The sequence below is a fragment of the Camarhynchus parvulus genome, chromosome 5, assembly GCF_901933205.1.
Source record: "Camarhynchus parvulus chromosome 5, STF_HiC, whole genome shotgun sequence".
NCBI classification, from domain to species: Eukaryota; Metazoa; Chordata; class Aves; order Passeriformes; family Thraupidae; genus Camarhynchus; species Camarhynchus parvulus.
In genome coordinates this window covers 8,062,971-8,090,348 of record NC_044575.1, presented here as the reverse complement: position 1 = coordinate 8,090,348, position 27,378 = coordinate 8,062,971, and the positions used below count along the sequence as shown (strand labels likewise).

The 27,378-nt window shown below is 43.8% G+C and overlaps 1 protein-coding gene across 1 annotated transcript in view; it reads left to right on the top strand.

Moving 5' to 3' along the window:
* The window catches only part of ABTB2 (ankyrin repeat and BTB domain containing 2), a 111,099-nt gene that overhangs the window by 45,594 nt on the left and 38,127 nt on the right, over nt 1-27,378 (top strand). Inside the window, exon 2 of the mRNA XM_030948717.1 lies at nt 25,984-26,130. Within this exon, the coding sequence (XP_030804577.1) occupies nt 25,984-26,130 (147 nt within the window). The remainder of the gene's footprint in view (nt 1-25,983; nt 26,131-27,378) is intronic.

Sequence of the window (27,378 nt, the reverse complement as noted above, 5' to 3'; positions counted from 1 at the left end):
CTGTCCTTGCCTGAACTTCTTGAAATCTCTCCTTTGAACCTGCCCCAGCGGTGATCCCTTTGAGCCGGAGTTCTTGTTTTAGTTTGGCCTTTTACTGTACAAATCATGACCTGGGGGCTGTCTCACCACCTCATGTTCTCACCTCTGCCTTTGAGTGCTTGAGAATGTTCTTTCTGTGTTCACCCCTCCCAAAATAGATAGTTCCCCCCTTCTATTTTAAATGACACATATCCCTACATCTGGAAGTGTACAGGACCAGGCTGGATTGGTCTCTTGAGTAGCCTGGTGTAGTGGAGGGTGTCTCTACCCAGGGCAGGGGATGGAACTATGGTGATATTTAAGGTTCCTTCCAAGCCAAACCATTCTAGAATTCTATGATTCTATGGCATAGGTCTATTTACTTTTAGTCCTTAAGGATCAACAAGTTGTTTTCTAATTGCTGTCTCCTGAGTGTTTCTTGGTTAGGCAGGTAGCTGGAGAAAGAAAAGCACTAATAGTTGTGCTTTAAATCAAATTACTTTAATGTATGCTATGTGCGTGGTCAGTATCTCCATTAATTTTTGGTCTCAAATATGAGTTGCCCATAAAACCTCTATGACTCTTGCTGGGAGTGAGCCAAGAGAAGGGAGAGCTATGAGGAGTAGAAGCACATCTTCCCCATAATTGCAATCAGATTTGAGTCCACTGGTGCTGCAGATTTAACCTTCTGCTTCTGTGCATTCCTTCACTATTATCACCTGGGGTTCAGCACTGGGCTGAGGCTTTTGCTTCAAGTCTCATCTTGAACACACGCTCTGCCTTTCTTCTTTTTTTTTCCTTCCCTTTGTGTTTGCTCAGACTCAAAACTCTGGTTACAAATCTCAGTGGAGGAGTCCTTTGAGCCCTGCCAATTGTTTCTGGAAGCTAATTATTGTGTGTTAGTAAATGAACCAGGTAGAAAGAATGTTAAATATATCAGACTTGCAGCAACACGTCTCCTGTCAAAAGGCAAAACACTCACCTCTCCCTAGCAGATGAGATAGCAGCAGTTGCAGCCACCAGCTGGTAGGAAGGTGAGGCACAGAATAAACCAGGAACAGGAATAGAATTGTGATTTTATACAATGAGCTGCTTCATGTAGAAAGGAAACTTTCTGAAAAGTGGAGCCCAAGACTGTTTCCTGTAGCACACACATGATTGTGTGCTGCTGGCAGTGTAAGGAAAAGAAAGCCTCTTGTCTCTTCTTTATTTCCTCTTGTCCTTTCCAGACTCAGTAAATGCAGCAGTGGAACAGAAATTTGAATGCTGACTCAGAATATGTATCCCATCCTGGTTGGTTTGATTCCTGCTTTTCCAGCTATAGCAGGATTTCTCCAAATGAAGGCTCAGGCTCTGAAATGCATCCACTTGCCCAGAGGGGAATAATGAAATCCAGAACGTAGCAATTCAAACCATCCCTGATTCCAAACCCACCCCGAGTCACTTGGTTGAGGGGACACCATTTAAAAGTGAGCTCAGTTCAAAACAAACCTGCAGTTCATTATCAATTTGGGCTGGTTTAATCTTGCAGCTCTTTTATTATTCCTCCTTTTGGGGACTGTCTGAGGTGAAGGCTGGATTTCCCACTGCAGAAGGTGCCTCATGTCAGTGCTGTGCAGCACAACCTGCTCACGTTTGTCTGACAAACTCCAGAAACTTTGCAATCCAAAAAGGAAGCTCATGCTAAAAGTAGGGCACAGTCAAAGAGTTTGCCACGAGTCTCTGAGCTCCTGGTGCCTTTCTGGTTCTACGCATAAAACACAGGTGATAAACTCTGAAGTGCTGCGTTTTTTAAAAATTAAATGCACCCTTTTCCCCTTGTTTTTCCTGTGTCTGTGCTATGTCAGGGGAGGGGATCACTGTGTTCCAGCACACACTGTGCCAAGGTAGCAGATGCTGAGGCAGTATCAGGTGTCTCCAAAGTTCTCTCCTCTCATGGAGTCTTGTCCTGGAAGAGCAGAACTGGGAGTCGATCTCAGGTGTCCATGGCTGTGCTGCATAATTAATTATAACTTTATATGGCAGAGAGAGAAACAGCAATGCTGCCTCTGGGTGCTAATGGTAATAAATGGATCTGGTTACCAAGGATCTGTATCACACTTCAGGGTTTTTTTAATCTTTCCACTGGTGTATCATTTAATCCAGACGTTACCATTAATTAATTATGTTGTAATTAATCCTTGTTGCTGTTCATATCTGTTCCATCTGAATAAATTTGTCTTAGCCAGTTGACTAAGAACAAAGGCATTTTTGAACTTCTGTCAGTGCAGAAAGTGACCCCAAGTAAACTATACTTTTAATCCCTTGGGTATCAGTCAGTTCAGCTCCACTAAAGTACATATATTTCTATTTTGTAATCATATGTCTTTACCTTTACAGACATCCTGTGAATTTCTTTTCAGTATGTACCTTAGGCAACCTGTCCTGTGAATCCAGAGGTTGGGAGCTGTTGTGATGCTTGGGTTAGGTTGGCTCTCTCTACCTCTGCAGACACTGAAACATCCTCTAGATGCACTCCGTGCTCTTCTTGAATTGGGACAGCAGCAAAAATACAAAACTATTTCCTTTACAAGCTACACCTCTGCACGTTTTCCAGGTGTAACCTAAGGATGTCACTTAATCCTGACACTCTCCATCTGCCCAGTAACCATGACAGCCCCAGTGAGTTTTATTTTCAATGTGCAGGAGAGGAGTATGTATTATTCAGGATGCAAAACGTAACACAGTGAACAGGTATTTGTGGTTTCATTCAGGCCAGTTATTTGACTCTCAAAAAACCCAGCAAGTCGTAGGCTGGGTTTTCCTCCCTCCTGCTGATTGCACTTTATCCTCTTTCCTCATACCCTTCTTATCTATTCTTAATTCTCTATAGAAATGCTTCACTGAACATGTCAGATGTTTAATATTCTGGTGTTCCCTGCATGGGCTCAGGCATTTTAAGCAGTTGCTTTAGAAGACCTATAAAGTGATCTACTAAATATGAATAATCTTATCTTAAATTGGTCTGCTTTAAAAAAAAAAAAAAAAAGAAATTGGAATTGCAGAGAAAAGTTGTTGGTTAAAATGTAAGCACGAATCAAAAATTGCTTCTGAGGATATCTGAGTTTTGATTGTTTCTAGTGCAAATGCTGCACAGTCAAATTTTGATCTGATTTAAACCCCTGGCAGGCCTTTGATGTCAGCAAGGTTATGCAAGGCTGACTTTGCAAGCCTCTCACCATTTCCTCCCACGAATCCAACCCAGACTCTCAGTCTCTGCAGGATGAGCAGATGGTTTACTGGGAAATTCACTTGGTTTCACCAAGGTTTTCCCAAGTTTAATGTGTGAGGCAGAAATGAACACAGGCCACCAAAAGCAAGTCTGATGTATTATCCTGGCAGTACCTGCCCTTGGAGCACAGCACTGGCTGAATGCCCAGTGGATGAAGGATCCTGTTGCTGAACTGCGAGGTGGGGGATTCTCCTGGTGTTGAGAGGAAAGGTTGCACTTTCAACCTTAACTCACCCTGGTTTTGTCTGGCCAGTGACAATTCTCAAATTGCCTGGCACATTCTCAGTGTTGTTGCTTTAAGGTAAGAGATCTGGAGGCTGATGGAGCTTTAATAACCATGTCTGCAGATACTGGCGTGGCCTGCATAGCTCAGCTCTTGCCTGGGCTTTTTTTGCAAAGCCTTTCATCTGCCAGAACAGAGTCTGAGTCTCAGGCTCCTCTTGCTCACACTGATTGTTGGCCATAAGTTGTGCAAGTCCCTGACGTCACAGCATCCAAAGGAGAAATCTCTGGTACCTTTGTTACACATGGGAGTCTCCTCAGCATTGGCTGTGTGGCAATTAATAGGGCTACTGAAATATGTCCATGCTTGCATTTGGGATAGTTTAGGCAGAATGTTTAATAGTCCAGTGTGCTCCATTGTTGCAGTGGAGAAGGAACGTGAAGGAGTAGATGTGGCACTTCATGAAATAGTTCAGCGGGCACAGGGGTATTTCATCTTAATGATCTTGGAGATCTTTCCAACCCTAATGATTCTGTGATTCTCTTTATATGATGAGCTATTATGCACTCAAAGCAGAACCAGCCCATCTTTCTCCCAAATCCAAAGCTCACCTCTGGGCACTGTTTCTATATATTAAGACTCACAGTGCAAGACACTGAATTTTCTGTCTGAAAGAGCTTTCTGTCTGAGATGAACCCTGCTAAACAGCTGTGACAAGCATGGGAGAAGAAATAAGTAAAAAAAGGTGGATGGAGATGGTCTGAGGAGAGGAGAAGGGGCTGCATGTATGGAGAATCATGGAATTACGGTTTTTCAGTTCAGCAGAATCGACTGCTCTCAATAGAAATTGGTCCTGTCTGTTTCCTGAGAGTCCTGGCACATGAGTATCCTTCAACCTGGGCAGTGTTTGTCCTGCCAAAGTGTGGTCAGTGCAGTGGATCCAACTCCAGTTTGTCCCACAACCTCTCCTAGGGAAAGGCACGGCTGCTGTGAAGAGCATAATTTGGGATTTGTTTGCTTTTGTAGCCTTCTGGACCTGCCTTTTCCTGTAGGTCTCCCCTGACTGTTGAATGTAAAATAAGAGAGCCTGGAGCCCCAGGGGGCTGTGATCACACTGGCCTTATAGTGAGGCTAACAGAGCTGGAGTGTGTACCTGGTTTTGCTTGGAAGAAGAAGTGGAGCGTGTTTTTAAGGAGCATATTTCCTTCCTACCCTCCCTCAGCGCACACAGATGTTATTCCAGAGAATCTGCAACTACACAGCTTTGTAGAAATCGTGGACTATGCTGTTTCCTTCTCAGTTTCATGCATCTGTACAGCCTTGTAACTCAGAAGGGCTCTGCAGCTCAGAAGTTCTTATCGTTTCCACCATGAGATTTATTTTCTGGGCCTTACTGGAAACATTACCAGAGAAAACTTGGAGCTAGCGATCCATCTCCGTTGTGTTTTACTGTCTGGTTTTTATTATGCCTGTGGTTTTCACTAGATTTGCTTCAGCTGTGATTTATTTTGGTCTCCTACTCTGGCATTTGCTGGGTAAGCGTGCGTATTCTTTGCATTTTGTTGTGTTACTACGTTTCTCTTCTCTGAATTGTTATTTTTAGGTGACTTTCAGGCCTTTGTCTCTCTCCTGAGTATTGGTTTTCCAGATTCTAGGTTGGCTCAGCACCTCGTGCTTGACTCAGGAGTTCTTGCTGCCTTTTTTATCTTGCTGAAAAATAATCAGAAAACTATTTTAGTAATGGGTAGGTAATTGTAGTCAGGGTGTTCAGCAGTTTAATGTAGTAAATAACAGCTTGGTGGTGCTCAAAAGCATCTGAGTAAATCTTTTTTTATTTAACTCATTATTACAAAGTTCTGAGGCAAGTCTTCAACAGAGAGGGATGGTGGGGTGAAGTAGGAGCCAGAGTTTGCTCAGTAGATTTGAGGTTCTTGTGTTTGGGGAGACAGATAAAGTGTGACCATTCCAGAGCCCAGGTTCTCTCACTTTTTTTTTTTTTTTTTTGCTGTTCAGACTGTTTTGGGGGCTTTTCCAGCTCTCAGTCCATGAGCTCAGGGCTGCTGCCTACACAACCTGTGGCCCAACACTGTGTGCATTGTTTGGGCAGGAACTTCTCTGATTACCATATGATTCACGGCCCTGCTGTGCCACCAACTTATGTCATACGTGTCCTGCTCCCACACCCACCGTGCACAGCAATCCTCTGCTCATATTTATTTTGTTTCTTTTGTAATAAAAAACGGTGGCTGGAAACCTCAGCTGTGGAAATCAAGTGTGGTCAGCTCTGACAAGGTTTTTTTTGGCTTTCCTTTCGCTTTTCCTCCATGTGTGTTTACACACAGAGTACAGCCTTGTCTTTCCTCCCCAAGCCAGGATCCAATTACACCCTATCCCTGTGCTGTTCCCGCTTTTCCTCAGCTACTAACCTAATTCTAGTTGTTAATACAAGCCTCCTGCAGGTTCTGCACTGTCCTGAGCCTTCTCTACACAGTGCCAGCTTCAAAAGCCACCAGGCTGGTTGCTGATGTGACATTAGTGACTTAAGCCTGGCTGCTCTCATCTCCAAGTGTAATAGTTTAATCCTCAGTCATTTCCATGCAGCAGGGAAGGGTGGTTTCTCACAGGAATTAAACATGAAGGTTTCCTGCCACGAGCTCTTACTGTGGGGACAGAGCTGATGTGTGTCCCTGTGGGGATGGGACCCTGCTCCTTCTCTTCAGTCAGCCCCCTGGGATCCATCAGGGCAAGTTTCCAGGGCAGCCAAGGCCCTGAAGGTGGCATTGCACTGGATGCTCTTCTGGAGATGCTCTGGACATGGACAGTGGTCCTTACCCAAGGGGACAGGAAGGACAGGAACTTCTGAGGCTGATTGCTGGTTATACTGTGCTGTATCCCACTGGATACCTGCGAGGGGATCCAGATCCAGGCTTCTGCTAAGAGCCTCCAGGACAGAGCTAAAGCACAAATATTCTGGTGGCCCAGTGTGGATTCCCACTGGAATTTTATTGTTTCCAGTGAAATCCTGCATAGTCATTTAAACCACTTCATTGTTGGCAGGGCTCTGTCCTGAGCACAAATACAGAGAAGCAGAGAAATGTCACTTGTAAACCACAAAAACTGCAAGAGAATTGAGTGTGAATAAGCCTTTTCCATCCCTTTCCATGAGGCTTCAGTTTGTGATCTAATGAGCCAGAGATACCAAGTGCTTTCTTGGTGTGAGGATTTTTTTCCCCTCGATTCTTTGTTATCCATAATACCTTCTTTTTAGCCCTTTAATTTGGTATTGCAGACTCCCAGTTTGACTTTTGTTGCCTTAAACTGGAAGGGAACTGCTGTCTTAATACAGTTTATTTTTCAGAAGATGTAGAGAGAGTGCCAGAAAATCTTTTTCACTTCTGGTTTCTGCCATTGTGGTTCTGAACCTTGCAGACCTGCACACTTTAGTGGGTGAAATACTGTGGGAGAAGATAACTTGTATTTCCTTGGCCAGCACAAAGCAGAAAATACTCCAGTGAAGGTGACAGTGTAGAAATTCCAGCAAGAGCTGCCTCCTTGCAACTTCCTCAGCCCTTACTTCCAGTAGTATGAGCTACAGGTGGTACCTGGGTCTTCTATTGTTTTCTTTTTGGCTTTTGGGGTTTTTTTGTTTGTTTGTTAATTCATCTAGACTTTATACGTGGCAGGATAAGCTGCTTCCAATAATAGGCTGTAAAACATAACAGGAACAATAATAATAAATAAAGTTATTTCAGTCTAGTTTGTGATGTGATTTATGGGCACTCCAAAATCACTCCGCTTCCAGAGTTCAGGATCAGATGATTTAAATAATAAAATGAACAAGGAATGTTTATTGAAAAAAAAAGACTGTGGAACAGCAATGGCATTCTAGTTGGTGAGGCGAATGTATGAATACAGCAAAGAGATTAAAGAGGCAAGAGGGTGAGCCAAGATGTTACACTTTTTAAGAGATCAGGAAGGGGAAATTTATCCCTTTCACAGCCTGGCTGTGCGTCTGCCAGCCCTTGGTCATGACCTTGGGAAAGGCCGCAGAGAAGCTGAACTGACCATTTACTTGCCTTTTATTTTTGGAAGGGATTGGTCTGGAATTAAAGTAAAAATCAGTCTGTTATGTGATGAAATAAGCCCTTTTTTTTTTTTTTGGCTCTGCCTGTCACAAACTTGTCTGCAGTTCAACCCCAAGGGATGGAGCAGCAGGTCCTTACAGGGGCAATGTTATTAATGTCAGATGGAGTTGGAGTTGCTCAGAAACAGTCAGGGAATGTGGAAAACTGCAAGGAAAGAAATAACTTTGTTTTAAAGATGACAATTGAAGTCAGGAGTAAAAGTTGAGGGTGCTAAGTGCAATTTCAGCATGGACTGGTTCCATGCTGGAGCACGTGGGTTGGGAGTAGCTGCTGATAGATCCAGCCAGGCTGGGCTGCAGGGAAAGGCCTTTTCCTCCTCTGGGAAGTTCCATGGATCACATGCTGCAGATGGAAGCCCTGTGGGTTCATTACTCATTGCAGAATTATGGCAAACTGTCCTCTCTGCAGCCTCTGTGTCAAACTGAAACAGAACTTTGCTCAGAGAGAAGCTGTGCTGCAGAAATGAGCCTTGCCTGTCAAGAATTGAAATTCTGAATATTGAATAGAAATTCCTGTATTATTCCTCAGTTCCTAGGCATGGAAAAGAAGGCATGGAGTAGAATGTCCTAATTGGGGGATATAATTCCCCAACAACAACATCCTTCTGTGCTCTACCTTGTGACAGAGCAAGCCTCGTGCTCATCTCTTGCTCTGAGGCTCCAAGTTTCAAACAAAGTGAAGCTTTGTGTGAAGCTTAAAGTGAAGATGGCTGGTGAAGCTGGGTGTCTTTTAGTCTCACCACAAGGGATTGATCTTCTTTTTTAATTGATTTTTCCCCCCTCTCTGGTCAGGCAGAGCCAGTAAAGGGAATTTTCTGTGTGTGTCACTGGTGATCTTGGAAGTCATTTTCCTGCTCCCACTGCCGTGCCCTGGCTTGCCTTTCATCTCCCTTCAGGCTTTTAAAGGCTGGGGAAAGAGCAGAGAGAGATTTAGCCTTATCTCATAATTTGTTGTAAAACAGTTTCTTTGCTGCGTAATTTGGTTTGGAAATGTTAAAAAAATATTGTATTTTTATCAGGACACAGATGTTGCCAGAAACACAGAGGCAACGAGCAGCCCCTTTAGTGGATTTGGACAGAACTTCTGGGTTCTTCCCCAGCTCTGCCTTGTCCCTGCACTGGTTGAGAATTAAGGATTTAATTGCAAATACCAGAAATCTGTAATTGCAACAACACCTGCCTTGCCATAGACAAGAAAGTGCTTGTTTTTCAGGTTAATACTTGTCTTGCAGCAGCTGCTGACTTTGTCATGGCTGTGTTCACTGAGAGTTGTCTTGCTCTGTGTTGGTTGAGGTTTTTTTTTCCCTCAAGAGTTCTTTGGAGGAAACCCAGAATTCTGAGGTTGCCTTGCTTTGAGGCTGATATACACAGCATTATGTTTTATATAAAGCAGCGGACTCATGCTCAGCTTTGCTCTCAGTGGATCAGGAATTTAGTGTTCAGTTTAGAGCTTTTCCCCCGTGCAGACTGAGAGCTTTTGTCTTGCCCTGCCGCTTCCTTCCTCGCATCTCGGAGCGTTTTCCAGCATCTCTGAGGCAGGGTCTGTGGAAGCAGGGTTGGTAACTGTTAAACAGATGAGAAAGCTGAGGGAAATGCCTTAGCCACATGATTTAGTGGCAGACTGGAATAAGTTCAGTATTTCTGCTGCTGGGTCCCAGGAGCTGTGCACTAAACCTACTGTTGCCTTTCCAGCCTCTGAAGGCTTTTCCCACTCCAAGCTCTGTTTCAGCACAGGCTTAGGGTTTTTAATGCTGCCTCAAAATAGCTGTCCTTCTCTTCTGAGAATAGAGAAGTTTTTCTTCAAAATACCTTCCCTCCCCCAGTTTTTTTGGTTTTTTAAAAATTTTTAATCATTCCCTGCTGAAAACCTCCACATCAATCTGATCTCAGCTTGTCCTTCCAGCAGGAGAGAGGGGTTTGCACAGGCCCCATCCAGAGCTGGGAATGTCAGCGCCTCTCTGGGTTATTTAAGATACGTCTGCCGTGCAATAAATCTCATCTTGTCATTCTAATGGTACAATAACTTGGAAATGAAAGAAGTCAGCTGGGGGAATATGTGTGTGCACTGGAAAAACCATCCAGAACACTGTGCTGGAACAGGGCTTTGGATATTGTTGTGGAAAAAGCTTGGAAGCCGTTAGCCTGGTGCACAGGAGCAGTGAAACAAAACAGGCGTGCTTGTTTAACAAAGGGAGAAAATAGGAGAGTGGCAGAGTGAATGTGTCCATTCCTTCTGGACTCTTCCATTGCTTTTAGGTAGAGGTGCATATCTTGTTGGCACTATCCCTCAGGAGAAAGGGCACATAAAGAAAACAAGCCAGAGGGTAGCCAAAGCAATACTGATGTAGGCTAGCATTGAAATGATTTATTTTTCTGTTGTACCTCCCAGCTGAAGACACTGAATAAACCATATCCATATGGAAATGCCTTGAACTTTTAGGCTGTCAGACAGGTTCCATGGAGGATATTTCATCAATCTGCTTGGGGGAGATGGAGTTCACCTGGACATGGCACCAGGTGCCATCTGGTCACCAAAGATGTGCAAACAGGAAAAGAATTATTGATAACCCCTTCTGTTCTCCCACCCTTTTCCCTGACTTCCAGGGCACTGGGTTTCCAAGGGCTTTGATGGCTGTGCCTCTGTTTCTCCTGCTGGAAAACAAAGACAGTGATATGGATCTTTGCTTTGTACCAGGTATTGTTTAAAACTTCAAACTGCTTTAAAAGGAGGAAAGGCCAAGGCGATTCAAATCCATAAATCAGTGTTCGGCAAAGAGTGGTTTGGGTCTATTCATTGCATCCCAGAAGAAAAGAGGAATTGTCAGTTTGTTTTTTCAGTCTGTTACATGAAAATAAATTCAGAGACCTTTTCCTTCCTACCTAAGAAGTGCAGAGATTGAAATAGTTCCTAAAGGCTCCAGTTAGACCCAAACCTCAGCTTTTTAACCATGTTTGAAACGAGAGTGGTGGTGATGATGTCTTTAGTGAAGCCTCAATCTCAACCTAATTTTGACAAAACACTGTGTTTGTGTAGTGGGCTCAAATGCTCCTTCACAGCTTTTTGTGATAGTTTGAAATCCCCGCCTCAGATTTCAGGCAGGGGTGGATAAAAACAAACAAAAAAGCTAAACAAACAAATAACCACCAGCCCCCCATGATTTTCCTCCTCAGTGGTGAGGAGAAGAGAAATGCTTATGTATCTAAAGTGCATTTCCTTTTTCATGACAAAATACAGAAAGTGAAATTGGGAATGAAACCTGATGCAACAAATGCTCTTTTATTCGTGGAGAAGACATTTGGCAGCAGAAACACAAATGACAACATAACCTCTTTGAAACAGATGACCTCTGTTTGCCCTGTAAAATTTCCTGCGTTCTGCTTTTCATTAGCTATTTGCTTATGTGGTTTATGTATTTTATAGATTTAAAAAATCACAAAAAATATGAACTATGGTATGATCTAGACCTAACATAGGCCTTATGGATGATGTGACCAAGCTTGTAAGAACTGAGCTCTCCGTGGTTGGATGCAATGTGGCTCTTACTGGAGTCAATGCTTGAGTGGCATTTTTCCATCTGGGGATGCCCGTGGTATTCATGGAGGTTTTGGGTCAGGATATGCTGATAACTTGGAGGGAGCTTGTTCATCCTGGGATGATGTACTGAAAGCTTTAACTCAGGCACTAAGTGCTTTTGGTTCAGGGTTGTATCCTGGAACTTTCCCCAGCTCCAAAGGATTAAAGGTGATTATATTTTTGCCCCAGAGTGTGGTGAGAGATTAATAGGAGATTACTGGAGCTGTTAAAGAGGATTCACCATTGTAAGAACTGAATGTTCAGAAGCAGAACCTCATTTCAGACCTTTTTTCCTCAGAATGCTCCAATGTGAGGGGAGAGAAAGAGAAGGGAAAGAAAGGCTCTTTCCAGGAAGCACTGCTGATGAACCACCTTGTTTAATGTATAAGAAAGTTCTTTTAGATGCTTCAAGATAAAAGGCATCTATAGTGCTGCTTCAGAATTAATGATGTCATGCCAGCTCCATCAGAGAGTTTATGAGTCTTGGCTTCTTAGGCTCTCGTAAAATAGGTAATTTATCAGTGCTGCTAAATGAGAGAAATCACCCTGCAGCTGCAGTGGGGAACACTCAGGCTTTGATTGCAGTGGGAGAGGAAGAGAAAGTTCTTGGATGAGCTGTCATATTCTAGCTGCTCAGTGCTGTGTTTTATTTTGGAGGGAAATTGTCTAAATATTGCAGAGGTGTTCTCTAATTATGATCTTTGAATTACTTAAGTGTCAGCTGACCTCTTTGCCTGTGCTGTGCTTTCCTTTTTTGAACGTGGCACCACAGAATTCCTTGGCTTGCTGGCACTATACTTAATTCCAACTTACCATCAGCACCAGGGGCTCTGTGGCTTTTGGGCTGGAGTTACCTTGTAGTCATTCCTCTTTCAGCATGAACCAAGAAAGCTCATGTGGAGTACAGAGAGTTCTGGAGGCCTTACTAAGAGATGCTCACTGCCCTGAGAATCTTAAGATGTTGTAAAAACAAACACCATTCCCCCACCCAACCAACCTCAGGAATAAAGAGAAGAAATCCTTTGTTTCTGGTCACAGGGAGTGAGTTTAGAAGCAGCCTTGCCCATCAGAGCTGAGAGAGCCCAGACCTCCTGCAAAACCATTTCTCCCTGCCTGTGGTACCAGCAACTTGCTAATTTGAGAGCAATATTGTTCCAGTTCTCAGGCTATCTGGGCTGATGTAATATTCTTGGCTACAGTCAGGTGGGTCATAATAAATTTTCTGGAACCACTTCCAGTTCTCTGTTTCTTTTCTTATAAACAACTTCTTGCACTTGGCAAATTCCGTTTGCTTCAGAATGCCAAAACTGTGGATAAGTTTTCTATTGACTTCTAAAAGTAAGTCTTTTACTATTTTCTCTGAAAGCAGAAGAGATTAAATTTAAGAGGTTTTATTTAATTTATGATTTTTTCAGCATTTCAGCAGTTTCTGTTATTTCTACAAGATGTGATGGCACTGGCAGGGTGTGATTTTGTGCCGGTTTTAGCTGAACTAAATTGGGGTGCTGCAGTCTCACCCATCCTTTTTTGCCCCCAGACATTTCCTCACTGCCCTTTTATGCCTGCACTTGCATTTGTGTGTTTATACAGTGCTTACACTGAGGCAAGGAATTGATGTAGCCAAAGCTGATCCTGCTGAGGGAGAATATTGAAAAAAGCCAGGAGCACAAAGCTTGGGACAAAGAGTAGCAGGGCTGCTCTCACTTAGGATGTAATTCACTGGAAATTTAAAACAATGTAGGTGGTAATGAGAGCACCTTCAGCTCATTTTTAATGCCTTGGGTGTCTGAGATATTGCCTCTTATCAGTGTAATGTGGAGACAAGAGGGTGGAATCCAGCCTGGAGCACATAATATCGATGGTCTTTCATCAGAGAGGGTGAGAGGTGACTCAGTCTGCAGCAGGTTAAACAAGTGCCACTCACCTGTGGGATTTGAGCTTCCCAGGCTGTCTGCACTCAGATCCAGAGTGAGCTGGGAGAGCAGCCCAGGCATAGAACCCTTGTTTTCACAGAGCCAGGTGTCCAGGCTCATGTCATAGACAGGACAAACCTCTCTCTTTTCTTGGTTTGGACAAGTCATACATGGCTTTTGCATCTGGAAAATGCCAGTGGTGGGAGCTGCAATAGCTGCAGGATTTGGATGTGTTTCCTGCTCTCAAACCCTCCAGCTTTGCCACCAGCCAGTGATGCAGTGCACTTTAACCACTCTTTAATATAATACAGTACAGCTCCAGCTACTGCACATGGCCAGAACTGAGAGGTTTGGCCTCGACTCCCACTGAAGTTTTCTCTGTGTACAATAATGTTTTTTCCCTCGCATTTGTTTTTGGCAAAATTGCAGTTGCCAGATTTGATCCAAATATGGGTTTTTTGCTGCTGGCTTTGTATAGTTTTGTACTTTGGCAACCAGATACCAGGGAGAAGGCTTGGGGTGACCTAATTGCAGCTTCCAGTACCTGGAGAGTGCTACAAGAAAGGAGAGAGACTTTAGACAAGGGCTTTAAGTGACAGGACAGGGGGGAATGGATTCACGCTGACAGAGGACAGGGTTAGATGGGATATTGGGAAGAGATTTTTCCCTGTGAGGGTGCTGAGGCCCTGGCACAGGTTTCTAGAGAAGCTGTGGCTGCCTTGTCCCTGGAGTTTTTCCAGGCCAGGTTGGACAGGGCTTGGAGCAACCTGGGACAGTGGAAGGTGAATGCAGCAGGGGGTTGGAATGAGAGGATCGCTTGAGATGATCCCTTCCAGCCCATTCTGTGAGATACTGAGAAAGCTTTTCCATCCAGTCCTTGCCTAGGTACCATCTATGACCTGCTGCTTTACTGATAAGAATGGGATTACAGGCAGAAAGAATAGAAGAAATCTTTTATACTCTGGAGATAGTTTTGGTGGGCACTGTAGTGACATTTCCCAAGGGGAGATGGAAGAGATGGATTGCTCACACCTGAGTGAGAGCAAAATGCAAACAGAGGAGCAGTGCAGCTGCAGATTGGGATTCCTCCTGGCTTTGCACAGCACAGATTTCCACATTAGTTCCTGTCAGCATGGAGACCCCTTGACATTATTGGGTCAAAGAAAGGTGCTAATCCATCACAGAAAATGGCTTAGCACTTGATTTATATTCATTTCTTCTCTCTGCACAAATGCTTTGTTCCTTACTCTGCTTTGAATCAGGCCAGCCTAATATATTGGCATCTCAATCATCATTTGGCTCCCACTGAGATGAAGAAGCAATGGTCGAGCCTGCAGGGCCCTAACAGTAAATCGGTGATTTATTAGGAAGAACAGGGCAGGAAGGTGAAGATCATCTTGAAAATAGGTAGTGAGGAGACTGCTGCGTTTTTCTGTTTGCCTGATTATTCTCCCCTGAAGAACTGTAAAACAGAAAAAAACCACCCAAATCAAACCCAAGGTAACTTCAGGTTTCAAAACAGGGTGTTAAAAAATTGAGACATTTCTTTTTTATCTTATTATGGTGATCTTGAAATTAGCCTGGGAAGGGGTATTGGAAGCTGAATGACTTTGCCCACACAGCTACAGTGGGTATCACGTTCCATCAGCACAGGGCCAAGGCATGTCCAGCTCTGCTCAATCACCCTTTGTTGTGCCACTTCTCAAGGAATGGGATGAGGGAAAGGGAGACAAATGATCCTGGGGGTTAAAGGATAGAGTGTGTCACGTGTTCCTCAAGAATTGTGAGGAAAAATAAAATATTTCTAATATTTCCTTATTTATAGGACTGTTTGCCATTCTTTCACTGATTTCTTCCATCAGGGAATGTTTGGGCTTTGGGAGTTTTTTTCCTGTTCCCTTTCCACTATCCCTCTTCCATATATATATTTCCAGCCTCTCTGAGTCTTCTGTGTGCTCCTTTCCCTTCCTTGTTGTTATTATTGTATTACTTTTTGGGGAAAAGATTGTTCTGAGGTACAGTTTGAACTCCAAATAAGTTTCTGTGTCAGTTCCAAGTGATGTTCCCTATCTTCTATTCCAGTCTGTTCCCACCCATAAGTGGAGCTGCAGGGCAGCCCAGTTTTAGCCTTTACCAGCTTGTCCTTTTTTAACAGAACAGTCTCTTATTTGAGCTGTCACTTCAATAATTTGGTGGAAAGAACCAAAAAAGCATTCTTAGACAGTTGAGCCTCCCCAAATCTGCATCTGCCATGGTTCTGCCTTTTGCTTTATTCCATGACAAATCTAAAAAACCTTCCAAGACGTTTTTTCCCTTGGCAGTAATCAAAGCTATTAATATTGCTGGGATATAGTGGTTGCAGACAAACAGCTGGATCCAAAAAGTGATTACTTCTGTGGGATGGGGTTATTTGTGTGGGATGGACCTTTGCTTTTCAAGTCCTTCCATGCTGTGCATCTCTGCCTCGCGGCAGTGAAGATGCTCCACATTGCCCTCAGAGAGAAAATCATAATTTAAAACAACAGAGAACCCACAAAATAGAAAATAGAGGTTTTATTTTGTACCTTAATGACTACAGAAGTTTTATGGACAAAGGTGACGCTGTGATTGTTCATTAAAATAAAGAAGTTTTTTCCAACTGTTTAGTTTTTGTCAGTTAAAGGAGCTTGCTCTAAAAAGTTCTTTCGTTTTCATTTCATTTTCTTCTGCTGTGAGGCAATTTTCCCTGTTTTTCCATAATTTTGCCTGAAATGATGAAAAATGTTTGGGGTTTTTTTTCTTCATTTCACCTCTACAAATAACAATGTTCCGAGTGTCAGGAAAATAATTGCATGCTATGAAATGGGGTAACTGGAAGTCCCATGCAGGAAAGCCCCGAGACAGCAGCAGGCTGTCAAAATCAATTGGACTGAATGCTTGAATCCATTATGGATCTGCTGCACGGCTGTGATAGAGATATCAAAGTGTATTTTTAACATAAAATACAAGATTGAGATTCTAATTTTCATCCCCTACACAGATGCTGTGTTGAAAACTCAGAACATGTGGTTGTGTTTCCAATTTCTTCAAAGAACCGTGGCCATCCTGAGAACTGCTGCTTTTTATGCTTATGCAAAAAATTTGCTGTTTTAAAATAAAAATACTGATTTTCTTCAGTTATAAAACAACGTTGGGGATCCATTAATCAGAGTGGTTTCCTGACCAAGTATTCAGATCTTAATGTAAATGTCTGTAAATAATATAGTGGCAGCAACATTCTTTTGGAAACAAAATTCAAAGAGGTCCTGTTTGAGCAGCAAGTACTTGCTCAGGGCAGTTATATTTAGGGCTCTAATGGAAGTGTACAAGTTATGCTTTTTATACAAACTATAAATGGCTACAACCAAGGGACTTAGACTTTGAAATGCACTTGGCACTTGTGCAATAGTGAGACAGGCCAGAGCCTTGTAGTACAGTTGGGTTTGGTTTTTTTTTTCTTTTGCCTGCCAGCTTTACAAATATTGCCAAATTCTTACAGTGTTGCCACCCCTGAAGGGCACTTTCAAAAATAGCTGTTGGATCTGCTCTCGTTTGGGACTGGTGTGGAGCCTTGAAAAGTTGGACCCTGAGTGCAAGTGTGATGACAATGAAGAGGTGATGGGGGACAAGAAAGAGGAATTCAGATGCAGAAGCGGGGAGTAAAATAGGTGCTGAAACCAGAGCAAGACGTCATGGAAGGAAGCCAGGCATGAATGTGGATGGTATGAGATGGTCCTTGAGTGCCACACACGATGCGAGAAGTGGGCTCAAGCACTGCAGATCTTTCAGATTGAGGGTAAAGCTGAGCAGTTGGTGAGTAAGTGGAATTCCTCAGCTTCACTTCTGAGTGTCTAAACAATTGGTCATTGTTGACAAGATCTCCAGGATGCTTTGATGTGAGGAAGCAGAAAGTTGCAAAATACTGTCATTAGTAAGAGACTAATCGGCTGTATTGGGGGGGAAAACTGCCAAATACTTCCAAGTGTTTGTTTGAGGAAATGAAAATTAGAGAGGCGTAGCTTCTGTCCTGGGCTAGAACTGCTGCTGGTCTTTAGTGCTATCAAAATACTCTTGGAGAGCAAACCCTGCCTAATGGTGCTTGTCAAACGCAAACATTGTTATCAGGATGGTGAAGCTTTTTGTGTTTGTCTTGTCCCAAAAGCTTGCACTAATATGGGACTGCGGGCAGAGCTGGGGTAAAAAATGACAAAGCTTGTGATTCATGAGTTACTCATGCACGTAAACGCTGCTGTGAGCAATCTGCTGCTGAAATAATACCGAAGATTAAACTGGAGGTATCAAATCTACAATGGTGCTAGCTCTTTTCTCCTGAACTGCTCACCACGCACCCGCCCCAAGTTTTGTGCTGTCTGGCCGGTGACTCCAAAGCTGAATCATTTTTGTCTGCAGGCAGGGCAGGAATGTGCTCATCCTGGGGAGCCTCCAAGCCTTGCCCTCCTGAGGTCAGACTTCACGGGCTCAGCGCTGCACTGTGTTTCTCTTAGATAAAATTTCAATTTCATATTGAGTGACAGATGCATATTTCTCCCTGACAAAACCCAAGCTGCTGTTGCTGACAGCTAAAGGAGACAGGCCTCAGTTGTCTAAAAAATTCCTTTAGGAGCAGTGAGTTGGTTACTTCTGAGCTCCTATTTCCTCGTGGCTTTTTAAAAATAAACTGAGAGTAATCAGCTCTTATGACACTCTGATATTTTAGGTCATTAACTGATGTAATTGTAGTCTTGATGTTTATTATTAAGTGGCCATGGTTTCTGAAATCTAATTTTAATGGCTTGCAACAGCCAGGGGAGGCTAAGGAGGGTAGATTTTATCAGGCCAAGGACTCACCTGTATAAAGAAGCAGCCATGCAGGGGTAATTTCTTCCCAAAAAAATTGCTCTGGAATACGTTTAAAGGGATTGCACTGGATTATTCTGGAGTACTTCCCTGGTCAGATTCTCAGTTTTGACATTCCCTAAGAAAAGGAACTGGGAGTGGCTGAGGATATAAATTTACTATCCTCTTTGTTTGGCAAGCATACAGATCATGGGATGTATAAATAGAAGAATTGAAGGCAAGTAAAGAGAGGTCATTATGGGATGTACAAAGAGCTTACTCAGAGCACATCTGGGGAACTGGGCATGATTCAAAGGCCAGATTACAGGAAGGACAGTGAACAATAAGGAATGGATTAGACTAGGGTATTGTGGAGGGCATGAGGGCTCGAGCTGGTGCCTACAGTTGCTGCAGTCCCACTGCTTACTCCAAGTGAAGCTGATTTTACTGTAAAAGCACCTAAATTGGAGACTTCTAAAGAATTCCAGGGGAATGGAGTCAGAACCCTCTTCTTCCTAAGGCTTCTGATCCCCAAAGCAGTGCCACAAAAGGACTCTTACCACTGCTTACCTGTCATACCTCTCTCCCTGTTTCAAAAACAAAGCTTATTTTTTTAGATATATATATATATAAATAAATAAATATATATATATAAAATATGTTGTTTCTTTATAATTTCTTATGGTACTTTTGCTCTGTTTGTCAGAACAACTGTCCAGTATTGTCCACATTCACATCTCTGCAGGGCTAAAATAATTTTGCTTTCCTTAACCCTCTGAGTTGGGTAAAGCTTCTCTTCTGATGTCATAAGCTCCACTGAGGTGCAATTAAATATTGTCATAATATCTGTACTTTCATCTCAGAAGTAGCTGCATCCTGGGGAGCCTTATTGAAGGTAAAAAGGGCTTTGTAAATGAAAAAAGAGCTGTTGGTAAGGGGCAAAAAATGTGCTATTGACACATATGGGAAATGGGGACGCTGCTAAATGTTGAGCAGCATGAAGGAGTAAGTTGAGGATGAGAAATGAAGCAAGAACACTGTTGCTGTCACACCATCCTTACCAAGAATGAAGCAATATCCTCATTTTCCAGATAAACAGACTGAGACTCTGAGATTAATCAAATTGCTGGTCGGGGTTTACACAAGTAGGGAATTCTAAGTCTTCAGCCTCTTGGACCACAGTAATTTTTTGGCACAGGATTCTGGTTTTCTATTTATTTCACAGTTTTCATAATCTATTTATACCACTCCTCATAAAACTTTGTTTTTTCATTGATATTTCTAACCCAGTAGGGGGTTTTCTCTTTGGTGTGCTGTATTGGATCCTGAAAATAAGAGTCCTGGACACTTGGATTTATTGGTAATTGGTGGATTTTTTTAAAATACTGATATTACAGTGTAGCACAGGTCTTGCCTGCCCTTGAGCCCTGCATAGAAGAGCCAATGCTTGGAAAATCACATGTACAAAATTCCAAAAGGATCGGCCGAATTTTAGGGATGTACTTGTTGACATCTGAGCACACATGCTCCTCTTCAGAAGTAGTTGTAGGAAGTAATAATAGTAGGAAGCATTTACAGTTTATATTTACAGATTATTTTATTAGGACATATAAAACAGGAAGCATAATTCTACAAACTTAGACTTAAAGCCACATAGTTATTCCATTTATTTCCAATCTCTGGATCTGGGCTGTGGGAGTAGTGGCTCTGTGTTGCCCAGTTTCATACAAGGAATTTGAACTGGGAATTTTGAACAGGGACCAATGGCTCTGTGCTGCCCAGTTTCATACAGGGAATTTGAAGTGGGAGGTTTGGGTTTTGCCAAGTGCTGATTCTGGTGCAGGAGTTTTGTGGTTGCTTCACTTCCTTTTGCCCGCGTTTCTCCGTCTCAGAAATGGGAATGAGGACAGTCACTGTGCTGTGTTTTTTGGCAGTTATGACAATGCAAGCTCAGGATATGTTCCCTTGTGCTTATGTTCAATTAAGTGCTTGGGGCCAGGCCAGGTTAGTGGTTGTCCAGAAGACCACAGGGATATGGAAGTGGGATTAGTGACTCAGTAAATTCTGACTCGGTATTAAACCAAGGCCTTTCTCCTACTTTTATAGTCATTTGCAAGCCCATATATTACAGCTGGATTCAAATGGAATACATATCCTTCCTACCTTTGTCCAATTTCACCATTTTCATAGCAAAATGTGTGGGATGAAGACAGGCACAGGGAGTTTCGTAGGACTAGGGAGGCATTTTTAGTGATGGTCCACAGGCTCCTGCCCTTTCCCTGGCTGTATGCTCTGTGAGTTTCCCTGCTTTTTAGACTTCCAGTTGCTGCAGTGACCTGCACCCCAGGAGAAAGGGATGGTGAATTTTGAGAGTGCTTTATAAGTCTCTCCTGGGTTATTTTGGTACTTTACTTAAGCAATGCCTGTTGACACTGAGCTACAGGAAGACTGTGAGCATGAGGGCAACTCATTCTCTCATAACATCCCTGAAGTCCAGGAAAACTGTATTTTGTTAATTTGGAGAGAATATTGTCTCTTTAAGCAGTAGGACCTAGACTGAGGGCTATGTGACTTTGAGGTGTCCAGAAGTGTCCCCTTAGGACATCAGATCTTTGATGGAGAGATCCAGCGTAGCACTTGCAAGAAAATTTTAAAATCTCCTCCACTTGCAGCTCCTCCCTCATCTGCTTCTCCTTCTGTTTCCAATTACAGAATTACTGTTTAATGTGGATGCAGATATAGGAAACTCTGTTTGATTTTTCTTACTGCTGACAAACTGAGAGAGATGCCTGCCTGCTTTCTAGCAGAAGCCACGCTTTTTTCCTATATATGAGCAATTAGGTGCATTGTTCCCTGATCACAAGCCTCTCTCACCATCTATAACATGGCTGCAGTTGATTATAGAGCCTGATATGTTTAAATTTTGAGGGAGCTCCATCAGGAACACTTTGGTTGCTGTTTTGTGGAGGGGTTTGTTTATGTTCTGTCAAAATGATCCCATCCCATTTCATAAAATAAAGAGGAGTTGAGCTTTCCTAGCCGCGGTAGGTCAGCAAGGAGAAAACAGAACTCCAGGAACTGGCATTAATTCCTGCTGGTGCTCCACACTGGGAACTGATTGGCAAGAGGGAACTGCAGGGCATTGTGTGGTAGGGGAGAACGGGGAAGGGAGAACAAGGAGAGCCTTGAATGCTCCTGGCCATGAGGAATGGCAGGACTTTGTGCAAGGTGACAGCCGTCCCGATGTCATGGCCACGTTCCAATGTGGGAACTGCACTTGCACTTGGCTGAGCTTTCCCCCGGCTCCCTTGGAATTGGTGGGATTTGGCAACTCCAGCGCAGTCAGGTTGTCACCGTCCGCCTTCAAAACTTGTGCCTTCCAGAATTTCAGTTCACAGGGATCAGCCATCATTCCCACCCTCCAGAATGTTTCTTGCAGAATTTATCCCAAGCCAAACATTGCAAAAGCATGCTGCTGTAGGGATTCCTGCTTGGTTTCCTAATGCATTTTTCAAGCATATTCACAGCACTCCTTGTTTCACACATGGGGATTTTAGCAGCAATTTATAATGTATAGAGATGATTTTGAATTTTCCAAGGGCTTTCTGGCTGGTTTGGCCAAATAGGTGCTTTTTTCCTGCTGTTCTGATTTGTTTTATGGAAGTGTTTAGGTATAAATAGCACATTGTATTGTCCCATGCATTTTGCTAGGTTTATTTTTAAAAAAAGCAGTTTTTCCGTGTCAGTAGTTTATGGTGTATATCCCTGTCCTAATTATATTCCTGATTCTTTGCCTAATCTGTCATGAGCAGAGCCAGTGCATTTCTGAAATAAGGAAATCAGTACCCTGGGCAATTTCCATGAGGAATCCCAGACAGCAGAATTCAAGTGCTTTCCAGCCAAGACTCCTTGGCCCTTTGCCACTTGTGAGTGGCCCCATCTTAACCTCTAGACATCATAGAAGTGTTTGAAAGCCATCAAATGGCTGATGAGTTAATCTCTAGGAAGCTGTCTGCCAACATCAAGGGTCCAGACTGGATAAAGCCCAGAGAAAACCATTACAACGAGGTAAAAATGATGGCAAGTCCCTTAGCACAACTGTGGCGTGCAAATGGTTTGAGGTGTGAGGGGGCCGTGGATAGTTGAAAAGTCAAACATTCCAATCTCAGAGCAAAATTCAGGGAAAGGTCTGCATTTGTCTGTATCTTGAGAGCAAAAGAACAGAATTTGATGCCAGCCTCTGCATTATGAGGACATTCAGAGAGGGACCTGGGGTTCCTTACAGGAATTGTCCTGCTTGAGGAACTGGATTGACTGCCCAGCCTGGGGAGTCATAGAATCAGGCAGTGGTTTGGCCTGGAAGGCACTTCTAGAGATAATTTAGTTCCAAACCCCCTTGCCATGGGCAGGAACACCTTGCCATGGACCGACCAGGTTGCTCCAAATCCTGTCAAACCTGGCTTTGAACACTCCCAGGCATGGGGCAGCCACAGCTTCTCTGGGAAACTGTGCCAGGGCCTTCCCACCCTTATAGTAAAAAATTCCTTCCCAACATCCCATCTAAACCCACCCTCCTTCAGTTTAAAGCCATTCCCCTTTATGCTGTCACTCCACGTCCTTGTCCAAAGCCCCTCTCCAGCTCTCTTGGAGCCCCTAGGTTCTCCCTGGACCCTTCCCTTCTCCAGATTGAACATTCCCAGCTCTCCCAGCCTGTCTCCAAAGCAGAGATGTTCCAGCACGTGCTGGAAACCACACAAGAGCTTTGCCCAGCCCTGCTTGAGGGAGCCATCACGTTAGAGCCAAAGCTCTCCGCAGAGCTGCTGCGCCTCTTAAAGCAGAAAGATGTCCAGGAGTGTGAACAGACTTTTCCCTGGATCTTGCTCAGACTGGAAACATTTTCAGTTGCTATTAAAAAGCATCAGATTACGGACAACGATTTCAAACTCTTTAGGCAAGCAGAATAATTTGAGTTTAAGGAACTGCTTAACTGGAATTCACCCAGTCGTGACTGCCTTTTAAGAGCGTTGGCAGCAAGTGCTTGTGAACAGGTTTCATATTTAACTGAGGCAGAATAAATATGGCTTTATTTCCAGCTGCTGTTTCAAAAGCTATGGAAAGATCAGGGAAAAATTGTTAGCCAGCCATGCTTTAATTGAGAATCAGGCCATTCCAGAGGTGACTTGTGAGCTCTTGCTGCCCCTGAGGTTTGAGCTACGCCACACTTGAATTTAGTCTCTCCTTAGCTCCGCCAGGGCCTGGATCCTGTACTTAAAATCTTAATTAAAAGTACTGCCCAAGTGGTTCATTCCTGTGCAGTAATTATGTATTGTTCTGCATTGTTTTGTGGGAAAAACACAGTTTGGAAAGCCAGGAAATAAAGGTGAATATCAAACTGAGAGTGTTCTGACGTGGATTGATCTATTTCAGTTGCAGTTTTGCTTATCTTGCTAGTCATTGTTAAAACCAGTGTTGCCACTAATATGAAAATGCAGGAATGTGAATGCCAGACAGAACCTGCCCATGGTTTATGCCATTTTAACACCTGTTGACTGCAAATTCCATGATTTGGGAAGCAGGAGAGCACGAACCATAGTTTGGGATACAAATAATCAGCACAAGGCACTTGCCTGTTATCAAAAAAGGCGGTTTTAAACTGGTATTAAAGATTAAGTCCTGTTCCTACTTAAAACATCTCTGGGCAAAGCTTGACTGCAGATGTCCTTGTGCCTGAATTTCTGATCTGAGGCGCAACAATGATGCTTTTCCAGCTCTACAGAGTTACTGGGAGTGGATCAGAGAGGAAATGCAGATTAGGGTGCTGCAAGATAAAATAGTTGTGTGGTACATTTCTGTTTTGCTTCCCACTGTCCCAAAATCAGTGTTGGGAGGTGTGTCCTCATTCCCAGGCCTGCTTGTACCTGTGGAGACCTGCCAGATGTGGGGAGCCTTGGGAATCTGTGTGTCATTCATCCCCCTCTCCGATCCCAGGGAAAATCCCCGGTGGCATCACTGGGCTTTGGCACATGGTCAAAGTCTTGGTGAGTTCCTTATTCCTCTGTGGTGCCTAAAGGATGTTCCTCGGCTGTGCCAAGGCAGGTGATAGCATAAATGTTGTCCACAGCTATCTTGGAGGACTCATTTTTCCAAAGGTAAATAAATCCTCCCTGTTTCCAAGCATCACCTGACAAACTGTGAACTGGAAAACTGAGAAAATGTTGTTGCCTTTTGCGAGCCAAAGCATTCTGCAAATCTTTATTTTTAATTCCTTGTTAGAAAACAGAACCAACTGAAAGGGGCTGGCAGAGAAAATGTGCCCCACTCCTTTCCCTCTGCCGGGCTCAGCAGTGGAGCTGCCAGTTTCTGTTTTCGCCTCTGTAGAATTATGTGCCTCTATTTGAAAGTTTTGACAAATCAGGCTGTTTTCATTCTCCCTCTGCCATAAATTCAATCCATATGTCTCTCAAACATCCTTTCATAGCTTTGGCATGGAAAAGGAAGTGGCTTAGGCTCTGTATAGTGTATTTAAAGCAAAGCTCTCCTAGTTTGCATGCATGGCTTCTGGTAGCTCTTAAAGCCTCAACTTCCTAATTATTCAGGTTAAGAGGGCATTGGCAGAGCATTCTCCATTAACCAACAGTGATGTACAGTGAAGAAGCACAACAGGATAAATCATTCCCTTATTCTCATCATGTCCAGGAAGTTTTTGATACAGCCCTTGGCTTTGCCACAAAGCAGGATGCAAAGAGGATGTGAAAAGGGTAGGAGAGATCAATCCAGCATAAAATCTCAAAAGAAAACATCAAGACAAAGAAACAAAAGGTCTTGCACAATGAGTTGCAGGGTTTTGTTGGGCAACAATACCCAGCACCTATGTGACAGGAGGTCACTGCCACGGGAGTAAAGGATCTCCACTTCCCAGCCTGAGCCAGGGTCGGGAGGTGAGGGTGGAAGGAAATGTGGGTCCGAGCTGAACTCTGTTGCTGGGGATCAGAGTTAAAAAGCAGAAATACAGGATGCTGCAGGCTAAGAGCACAGGCAGTCGTGGCTGCTCTGAGTGCCCTTGTCTGGAATCAGGGAAAATTTGGGCCAGGAGGTGCTGCTGGAATTGTGCGATGGATCTGTAATTAAAAATGGGGCAGTAGGGAAGGCACAGGAACAATGGCTGAGTGACTGCAGGTGTCTTTTTGGAGTCCACCTGCCCTGTGGATGCAGTGGCACCAGATCTATGCCAGGGTGCCACTGGACAGGGCAGGTCGCTCTCCCAGCCCAGCCTCTGACACACACCCTGCTCCCTGCCTCAAATCCTCTTCAGAGTTCACATTCCCCCTTTCTCTGTGCCACACAGAGCAATCAGGTCCTGTGCATTTGATGGAGAGGAGATGTGTGTGGTAAACACGTGTGTGCAGTGTAATTACCTTCCTAATCTCTCTCTCTCTCACACAGGGGTCATTTACAGAGATGAAAATTCAGGCAGCCTCAGAACTGCTGGGCACATCCAGAGGTGTGCACATGCAGAAACCACAGTCTGAGCACCTGAAACTGCATGGCAGGTTCAAAGGGCTGGCACAGCCCCTGGTTTTGTTTGCAGGGTTGCAGGGATGAGGTGGACTCCAGGCTATATTCCACATCTCTCCAGATCAGACCTTTCTATCTGGGGATCTGCATACAGCTGTTCAGCAGCGAGCCGTGTGTGCGCGGCCCTGTTGTTGTATAAACAAGAGTAGAGACTTAACCAAAGCTTTTCATGTAGTTTTATCTCGACTGCAATTTGTTTCCAGCTCTTAAAGGCTGTAGGAACACCCAGCCTTACTCCCTGGAGCCTGTTTCAGCCATCCCAGCAGTGTTCACAGTGCTGTTTGATTTCCTTTGAACCATTCAAAAATTCCTGGAGAAAGGTGCGAGTTCTGTATCCCTCCTGGAGGGATTTGCTTTTCCACACAAAGTGTGGGCTGATTTGTAAGAGGTGTGCTGTGTGCTCTGTCCCAGGTGTGCTGTCCCTCCCTGCCTACTTCAGCCCCTACCACGACGGCTCGGTGTGCAGCGATGGCCGGGCCGACGCCTATGCGCAGCTGGAGTTGCGGACCCTGGAGCAGTCCCTACTGGCCACCTGCGTTGGGAGCATCTCGGAACTGAGTAAGTCTGGGATGGAATCCTCTAATCCACCACGGGGTTGTTCCAGCAGGGCACGAGAGCCCATCCCTCCTCCACTGCTGAGGGGCAGCAGGAGCGCTGCCACTGTTGGCAGCGTGAGCAGCATTTAATGTTGGGTGAGATGTAATCGTCTGGTGGTGCTGTTTATGAAAATCAGCTGGTTTCATTAGTCTGCTTAATGTCTCATTCACCTGGAGAGGTGTGAGATGTGCTTTTTTTTTTTTTGGTAGAGATGTTACTGCTAGCTGAAGTTGAATGCTCTTTCTTAGATGCCCCTGGAGGCTGTCCTGTGCATTTGTGAAGCACAGCAAACCTCCCAAAGACAGCAAAGAGGGTTCTCTTGGTTAGTGTTTCTGCTGTGGAAATGTCTGGGATATTCAAGGAAAAGCTTTTTGGTTACTTAAAAAACAAAAAGTGAAGGAAAAAGAAAATCTGAGAGCACTCTGGTAACAAAAACTTGTCCAACCCCCTTTTTTTTTTTAAAGCTGACCGAATGAAATGTTCCATGCCTAGAGTACTCACAAAGCCCCTTTAAAGTAAACAAAAATGATTTGTGTTTTCCTGGTCTACTTTCCCCCTTGCAACGTTTCTGCTGGCATCACTTTCGTAGCCTGCACCATCTGAATGCTAATGAATGCCAGGGCCAGTAAGGAGTTTGTGTGTTTCACCATTTATTTTGCAACCTGCCTTAGTTTGAGGTTTTCAAATTCCTTCAACACACCTCTATTTATCCTGGAACACAAGAGAACATTTGTAGCAAGGGCCTGGGATTGAATACAGCTTCCTCTCTCCCTCTTCCCCCATCCCTGCCTGGCCAACTTGGTCAGTACATCCAGTGAATGGCTCTCCTGATACAGTTGCCTTTTTTTAACTTTTTTTTTTTTAAACGTTGCTGCCTATTGCCAGAAAAATAGAATGAGTGTGCAAAGGAGAAGGAACGTTATTCTGAGCTGAAAATTTGAATTCCAGATGCATTTCTGCTATAAACTGTGCAGGCTTCTGTGTTAGCACCAGCGCTGGAGGATCCGTGATGCTCTCGTAAAACGTGCGGATCCTGGAGCTACTGAAGTGGAAAGGCAGAGTTGTTAGAAGGATTTTTTTATTATTCTGAAGTGGGTCCTTAAAGCTGAATGTGCTGTACAACAAAGGAGTAGCAGGGCTTTAGACTACAAGCTGAGATTTTTAATACCCCGTTGGTCTGAACCACTAAAAATGTCATGTTTAGACATA